Source organism: Nicotiana attenuata, unplaced genomic scaffold, assembly GCF_001879085.1.
Source record: "Nicotiana attenuata strain UT unplaced genomic scaffold, NIATTr2, whole genome shotgun sequence".
Classification (NCBI taxonomy): Eukaryota; Viridiplantae; Streptophyta; class Magnoliopsida; order Solanales; family Solanaceae; genus Nicotiana; species Nicotiana attenuata.
The window spans coordinates 163,902-173,085 of NW_017672719.1; the positions used below are offsets into that span (position 1 = coordinate 163,902).

The 9,184-nt window shown below is 34.9% G+C and overlaps 1 protein-coding gene across 1 annotated transcript; it reads right to left on the bottom strand.

Moving 5' to 3' along the window:
• Positions 1-429: 429 nt before the first annotated feature.
• LOC109214262 lies at positions 430-2,747 on the bottom strand. Its single transcript, XM_019378159.1, has 2 exons — positions 2,200-2,747; positions 430-860 (listed from the first exon to the last, which is right to left on the bottom strand). Exons 1-2 carry the CDS (start codon positions 2,624-2,626, stop codon positions 655-657), a joined length of 633 nt encoding a protein of 210 aa, XP_019233704.1. The 5' UTR covers positions 2,627-2,747; the 3' UTR covers positions 430-654.
• Between the last annotated feature and the right edge of the window lie 6,437 nt (positions 2,748-9,184).

The following is a 9,184-nucleotide window of genomic DNA, read 5'->3' on the forward strand; positions in this document are numbered from 1 at the left end:
TCAAGAAAGATAAATGCTCGGACCTCTTCATGATCGAAGGTCGAACTAAGAGAATGAACCTGATAGCAAAAAAGGGTATAGATACGTATTATCAGTAATCAATAGGCATTAATTACAGAAAACGTTAGAAAATCTGTATTAAATCAAAATATGATTACCATTTATAACATTACATTAAATGCCATTAATTGTCAATAATGTCTCTATTACGAGAGAAACGAAACGTATTACCTAGAGATAGTTATAAAAAGGGGAAAGCTGATCATTTGTAAGGACACGAAAGACTATTAGAATATACATATTTACTTTACTTTCTATTCAGCTATTCTTTACATCATTTATTCCTATTTTTATTTAATTATCAGTAACCCGAGTTCTCCTTGAAATAAGCTTTGATCAAAATCCTTATTTTTGGTTAAACAACCCTACTTGGAACAAAATAAAAAGCCATGCACTTTTAGCTGGATGAAAAACAGCACCATACAGCCAACTAAAAAAAAAAAAAAAAAAGGCTACAACCCACACTTATATGTACATACTACAGAGACCAAAATAAGTAGAAGTAAAGAGGAAAAGCACTCTCCAAAAATGAACGTGTGCAGGGTATAAAACATATAATTAAAGAGAAGACTATTCTCTCCTGACTACATATCTCTATAGTGGTATCTCGCGCTGCACATTTTGGTGCAAATAGCCAGGGCTTGCCGGCATATCTTGATCGTGGTGATGCTCCTCCACAACAGTGTCATGGGGATGCTCCTTCAAAGACTCAAACAACTCAACAATTCTAGTAACTGGCACTGATGTGTCCTCTTGCTGCTCCTTTACAGCTTCATCTGCCTCAATTCTCTCCACATTACCTGCATATAATGTATAGTCACTTACAACTAAGCATGTGTCTTTTTGTCCGGAAACATAATTATATACCACTACTTTAAGAAAAAGCACACGTTTCTAAATTTTGGAAACAATTTAACTTGAATTTCTTATTTTATTTTAGTGACCAACTTTTATAACTTTAAGACCACATCTTTTAAAAATTGTATGATCACGCTAATATTATGGTATATTTGTGACCACAGTGCCTTCATTTCTTCTTCATGTCCAGCAAACTATGTCATAAAAATTGAAACTGAAAAGTTGAAGTATATACGTGAAAATTAATTACTAGAACTTCAACAAGTATCAAGTGCTGAACCAATAAATGCAAGAATTTACTGATAAGAATCAGGGGCGACCCTTCCATAAAGGAAGTAAAGCAACCGCTTTAGGCCCCATATTTGTGGGGGGCTATTTTTTGTTACACCTAATAGACTATGTATAAGTTTAAAAAAGAGTTCTGTAAAATGAAAAAGTTTGATTTCTTTCTTTAACCAATATAGAGAAGAAGAAGGATTTGCAACTGCTCTTATTTATACCAAGGAAATTGCACTTGAAATGAATATCGAACCTGAATTTCGTAAGAAACGTGTGATATACAGGAAGTAACAATTTGATGCGAATGTTGATAATGAAATCTCAAAATCTTTCGAAGAGTCCTTTAGAGTTGATTACTTTTATACATAATAGACAAGGCTATTTTTTCACTTCAAAATAGATTTGAACAATCCGAATCATATGAAAATATTTTTGGTTTTCTATTTCGCAGTAAAACTAAGATCACTAAATGTTGGAAATTTGAAAAAAATATTACCTTAATCTTGAAGGTTCCTTAAAGCATAATAATCAATTCGATATTGATGGTTTAAATTTATTTTCTCAATTAAAAGTATTAAGAAAAATAGTACAATTAGAAGATAACAGTTTAATTGATACACTTAATAAATAAAAAAAGATTCAATTTTCTTCCAAATATCTAAAATGCTTATGGAATAATGTTCATAACTCATGTTACCGTAGCTTAAGCGGAAAGAAATTTTCAAAATTAAAATTGACAAAATCTTACCTAAGAAGAACAATGTCACAAGAAAAGTTAAATAAATTAGCTATATTGTCAATTGAGAAATATAATTAATTATAAGAAAATTATTAATAACTTTATATCTAAGAAAAAGTTAAAAAAAATAGACTTCAAATAAATAATTTTAAAAAAAATTAAAAGTTAAGGCCCCTCGTAAAATTTGAGTTTAGGCCAAAAAAATTTGTCCTCGATAAGAATATAAATATTGAACGTGTCAAATTTAAATCGACATCTAGTACCTGCCACTTCAGTGTCCAGCTGCTGCTGCTCCTTCTCTACAGTCTCGTCCGGCTGAATCATTTTATCCACAGTAACCACCGGCACATCAGTATCGCTATAGTCTACACCCGTTTTCCTTCCGCCTTTAATTAGTGAACGATAGACCAGAACAAACGAAGATAATCCTGCAAAAGCCATAGTCCCAGCCACCCCAAAGCCTGCGATGGCGAATGCGAAAATACAAGCAGCACCAAACAACAGAGGGCTAACTATCAAGAGCAGCGGAGAAGTTACGACGAGAATTATCAAAGAAGTCACAAAGCTGAAACCCATCATCCCCAAAAGTGGGCCTTCTACTGCTATTCCAGCCAGTGTTGCCAGAATCACCGTCCTTCTGCTCACTTGCTGGGGATTTACAGTATCAATCATTTGCCCGTTTTCAGCCATACTCTTTCTTGTTTTATTATAGTTCTCGATTCTTGTTGATTGCAGTGGCACCAATACTTCGACGGAAGGTAAGTAATATATGATGCTCTCAATAGCAAAAGGATTTGAAACAGGACACGTGTCTGCTTCTTCCTATACGTGGTGCATATATAGCAAGTAGCCTCGTCCTTTTTGGACTTATCGCCAGCAATTGGACTTTATAGGTGCAAAGGTACGGTTTTTGGGATAGGATTCGCTGACCAGAGCATACTTTGATTACTTATCCAATGTAAGAATACGCAAATAGGCGGCAACATATAAAACAAATCCTCCTTCAATTCTAAGTTATGCAACACTTTTGTCTTATTCTATTTATTAAATTAATTTTTTAATTTTAAAATTTTTATATTACTTTTACTCAATAAAATTATTTATAGCAACACAACTATTCATGATAAGTTATAATTTTCAATTATCTTTCTTCATTGCCTGAACATAATCTCTTCTTTCCGTCAAACAAAGCCACAAGAAGTAGGACAGAGAGAATAACAAAAAGAAAAATAATCAACAAGACATTTTACTATTCGGAGGTACTAAAAATTTTGTACTTTATCATGGCCGTCAAAGTTTATTGGTCTTTTTGACAAAAGGAATTTACAGAGAAGAAAGTACTTATGCGCGGTTAAGGCAGGCATGTGGGCCGGTTAGGCCCAGGCCCAGTCCAGGCCCGTTTAAGCCCCGAATCAGGGGTGGATCTGTTAGGTGGGTGGGTTAATTGAAGAAGCCCGTGAGAACCGGACCATTTGGGCCCGGGACCGATTGCTTTCAACCGATCCTAAACGGGCTCAAACGGGCCCAACGGCTATTTATTTTTCTTTAAAAAAAAATCTAAAATTTTTTTTAGCCGTTGCAACATTTAAAAAATGGTCGTTGGCCTGCAAAAATAGCCTTTTGGGCTTTCTATAATTAGCCCGTTTGGGCTTTTTATAATTAACCCCAAACTTTTTATAATTACACTTTTTCTTTATTTTCAACTATAAATACCCCTCATTCTTTCATTTTTCTCACAAAATCATCAATCTCTCTCTAATTTTCTTCTATAATTGGTTACTTTATTGTTGCAATTTGTGTGAAAATTTGTGAAGTTGGTGAATTGAAGTATTCAAGTCTTCAAGTCTTCAACGATAATTAATTTTTAACAAGTTGTTCGTCAATTCGGTAAACTCGTTCCAACTCTTAAGTTTTAATATTATAGTTTTGTTTTGTTTTATTTACTTTTGTATTGTTTGATTAATTAAGATGGATTTTTCGTTAAAAAAATGTTTACTAAAAATAAGGGAAAATCTTAGAGTGGTGAATCTAGTGGCCAATCTATTCTTTCTCCAATTCCCCGGGCTCCCCTACCCAAATCTCATACCCGCCCTCCACTTGCTCCTGTTCTTGATAGTGATAATACTTTATTACAATTTATTGAGAGTCAATATGTGCATAATGTTGGAGGTGGTGAACACTTAGATCATGAATATATGAATTCTCTTTATGGTAATCCAACTATTGATGAAGATAATGAGCAGGAAATAGATTTGGATGAAACGCAACCGGATGACGATACATTCACTAGTCATGTTGCTAAAGTTAACCCAACTAATCCAAATAATGCCCCGTCTGACCCCCCCCCCCCCTTGTTACTACCCCTACTTTTTCTAGACAACCTTCTAAACGGGCCGAAACATCTCTTGTTTGGCCATTTTTAATTCAAATAAGAGAAAAAAAATAAAGCTAAGTGTAAAACTTGTGGCAAAGAGTTAGCTTTTAACTATGTTACTCGGGAGGGGGGGGGGAGTTTGAGGAGACACATATTGATACACCCTCAAGATAAAGTTAAATATCTTCTTATGAAAGTTGCGGCCGAGGGGACAAGTGTACCTAGTCAGCCTGACCCTAGTACCGGATCAAATCAATTTCAACCGGGAATTAACACTATTACCGATGGTATTTTATATTATGATCCAAGAAAAGATAGGGAAGAATTGGCAAAAATGATTACTGTTATGTGCTTACCCTACAGCTTTCCTTCTAACCCTCATTTTGTGCATTATATTAGAAAAGTTTTTAATCCTACTTATAAAGGATGACCTCGCACAACCGTAAAGAGCGATATTTATAAATATAAACATGAATATCAACAATATTTGCGATATTTATTTACTCATATTAATTGTCGCGTTGCTATTACTACTGTTATTCGTAGAAGTGGTAATGACTGGGATTATCTTACTGTTACCAGTCATTGGATTGATGAAGATTGGATAATGCAAAAGCGCATTATCGCTTATAAAATAATTAATTCACGTCACACAGGGCGGTTTATTTCTAGCACTGTTACGGATATTTGTAGATATTTTTGCATTAGTGATAAAATAATGTCAATTTCAATGGATAATGCTACTAGTAACACTAATGTTGTAGCCTTGCTTACCACAACACTAAATCCTGCATTTAGTAACATTTTTCATGTTAGATGTATTTGTCATATTTATCATTTAATTGTGGGTGATGGTATGAGAATTTTAAATGTTGAAATTGAAAAGGTTAAAATGGCTCTTCACTGGCTTTTTTATTCAAACCGTAGAAGTAGACTTAGAGAATATTTTAAAAGATGCAATGAATTTGGCATAAGAGAAAGAAAGGTTCCTAAACCTTGTCCAACTAGATGGAATTACATGTATGAAAGTTTAGTTGTTGCATATGAATATAGAAATCCCTAAACTCAACGTTTAATGCTCATGTATGTGATGATGATGCGCACCTTACAAATGCGGATTGGGCTAATGTTAGAATGCTTGTAGATTTTTTAGAAAAATTTCATATTGCTACAAATGAATTTTCTGGGCAATATTATCATACTATTTCTAACTGTTTAGTTTATCTTGCAGAACTTGCAAATTTGTTTGCTTATTTTTCAGAGGGTGAGGAAATTTATGAACAAGCTATTGATTTTATGAGAAAGAAATTTAAAAAATATTTTTTCCCTATTCCCCATATTTATGGTGTTGCTGCATTGTTAAATCCTACTATGAAATTAGGAGGTCCTCAATATTGGCATCAATCTATTTATAATGGTTTAGCACTTGAAGATGAGGAGTTTTCTACACTTTCGGACGCACAAGCCTCAATTAAAATAAATGCTCAAACTATTTATAGTGCTTATCAAATTGCAATAGATAATGCTAGACCAAATGTTCCAACTCCTTCTTCTTCTAGTTCTCAATCATCTAAAAGAACTGCGGGAGTAAGAGCACTTACTGCTTGGGCCGGGTTCAGGGATTCTCAAGGTTCTAGCACTAGTGATTATTTACAACTAAATGAGCTTGAAGTTTATTTGTCACAGGGAATTGAGGAAGTGAATCCTGACGGCTCATTTAATCTTTTGGAAAGGTGGAAGGACAAAGAAAAACACTTTTCGATTCTTTCAAGGATGGCCCGAGATATTTTAACCATTCGAGCTTCAACAGTGGCATCGAAGAGCGCTTTCAGTCAAGCAAGACTTCAACTCGGTGATTATAGTGCGTCTATGAGGGAGAGCTTGGAAAAATCAGTACTTCTCAAAGATTGGATCCGTTCGGAACGAAGAAAGTTTGGACTTGCTGAATCACAACCAGAGGTAGACGAAGCTTACGAAGAAATGCTAGCTGAACTTGCGGAGGATGCAGCTTCGCCCGGAAGCGGTGATGAACAAGCTTCTTTTCTGCCACCACCAACGGAAATTCCTCCAAACCTTGAAGGATTTATGAAATTTGTAAGAGATACCATATAAAATTAATATGTAACTTGTATTTTGGCACATCTTGATTAGTTTCTTTTTCTTCTCAATGGTGGTATTAGCACCTTGTTGTGCTCATTCCATGGACAGAGGAAGACTAAGAAAGATATTGCCATGTGCTTGTTAATGCTATAATAAAATTATAATGCATTGCTTTGAATATCTCTTTACAATGTTTTGTGTTTAAATTTGATCACAATTCTATAATATAGTTTTTACAAGGAATTGCCTTAGATAACAAATCTTACAAAAAAAAAAATAAGAACCGTTGGGCCCACTTAGGCCCGGGACCGGCCCACTTAGCTCGGGACCATTAGTTCGTGGTCCTGGTCCGGTTCCTACCAAAAGCCCACGAAGCCCGGGACCATTTAAGCCCAGCCCACGAAGTCCGGGCCCACTTAGGACCGGCCCATGAGGCCCGTTTAGGGCCGGGCCCCGGCCCACCTGCCAGCTCTATGCGCGGTGTTGTGAATATCAGTACATACATACACACATACTATGGCTGAAGCTGAAAACGGATGGTTCTCAGTTAGAGGCGAAGCCACCAGAATTTAATTTTTATGAGTTCGGGATTCAGGCGCTTCAAATTACTGGATTCTAAATTAATAATATAATTCGGAATATCATCCGAACCGACTAACAACCAAGTGAACAAGAATTCGTTGGTATAAGCGCCCCAATAAAATATCAAAATTTAGACCAAAAGATTGTAGTAATAGAGAAGCGAAGCCAAGAACACCAAAAAAAAAAAAAAGAGAAAAGTTGTATGCTTTGGAAGAAGCTTGTATAGTTTGGGCGAGAACGGGAACTCCTAGAGCTGCTGAATCGCCTAATCCGGCTCTTACCTCCTACCATCGCCCACCTCTAATCAGCATACCAATACACCGAAGCACACATTCTCCTTCCCACTTCCACCTTCTTTGTATTGATACTCAGTCAAGATTCTATGCTAGTGTCACTTTTTTTTTCCCAAGGTTCTTTTACGGGCATGCCTCATTTTTTTCTTTACTTGTAGAAGTGGATGTCAGAATCAACACACACTTGAAGACTGTCAACTGTAAGTGATCATGAAAGTGTTCAGAGGCAACGATATTTTTGAATCTGGAAAGTAGGGGCGGTCTAAAGCCAAACTTTACGAGGCCTTAATTTTTTTAAAAAAAAATTATTTATTTATTTGAAGTCTACTTTTTTAACGTTTCTTAGATACAAAGTTATTAATAATTTTCTTACAACCAATAACTCATAATAAATCTTTCTTAATTGGTAATACACCTAATCCATCAACCTTTCTTGAGACACTGTTGATCTTAGGTAAGATTTTATCAATTTTAATTTTGAAAATTTCTTTCCACTGAAGCGACGGTAATAAGAGTTATTAACATTATTCCATAAGTAATATAGGCATTGGAAAAAGAATCAAATCTTTTTATTTGATAGCGTGTATCAATTAAACTGTTATCTTCTAATTGTACTATTTTTCTTAGTATTTTTAATTCAGAAAATAAATCAAAACCATCAATATAGAATTGATTATTATGCTTTAAGGAATATTCAAGATTAAGGCAATATTTTTTAAAATTTCCATCGTCTAATGATCTTAATTTTTACCGCTAAATAGAAACATCAAAAATATTATCGTATGCTTCGATTTGTTCATATCTATTTTAAAGTGAAAAACTAACCTTGTCTACTATGTATAAAGTAATCAACTCCAAAGGACTCTTCGAAAGATTTTGAGATTTTATTATCAACATTCTCGTCAAATTGTTACTTCCTATATATCATAAGTTTCTTAAGAAATTCGGGTTCGATATACATTTCAAGTGCAATTTTCGTGGATGAAGTCATAGCAGTTGCAAATCCTTCTTCTCTATACTTGTTAAAGAAAGAAATAAAATTGTTCACTTCACAGAACCTTTTTTTAAACTTATACATAGCCTATTAGGTGTAACAGAAAATGGGACCCCTACAACTGTGGGGCCTAAAACAGTTGCTTTATTTGCTTTATGGAAGGGCCACCCTGCTTGAAAGTTGGCTTGTGGACTAAACTACGTAAAAATAGCACGGGCTAGCCAGCTTTCAAATTGGTCATTCAAAAATAGCCAGCGTTTGTAAAGTCATCGAAAAATAGCCACTATTTTGCTGCAACAGGGACCGGTCCAGCATAATATACTGGAGATCGGTGCACCTGTGTATGAATTTCTAGCACATTATGCTAGATTTCCAACACGCAGAAAGTTCCAGCATAATATACCGGAGATTGGAGCACCTGTGTATGAACTTCCAGCATATTATGCTGGACCGGTATATTATACTGGAACTCCAGTATATTATGCTGGAGTTCCAGTATACTTATGCTGGAACTCCATTATAATATACTGGAGTTTCAGTATACTTATGCTGGAACTGCAGTATATTATGCTGGAGTATTTTCCGAATTTTGAACAGCGTTTTTGTTCAAATTTATCTTTACATGAAAAGTGGCTAAATTTCAGTTACTTTTGAAACTGTGGCTATTTTTGAATGACCACTTGAAAATCTGACTATTTTTAAATTTCTCCCTAAACTCCTCAAGTCAAGCCCACGAAGCAAACACCAGTTATTGCACCATTTGAAATTGCATCCCTGGCATCACTTCCTCATGGTGAAAATTTGTGTATCTTTCCATGTATCTACTAGAGATCACTAAATATTTATCTTGTACGTTAAAGCCAGCTGAGAATGTGTCATTAAATTCAAAATGGACATGTTTGTAA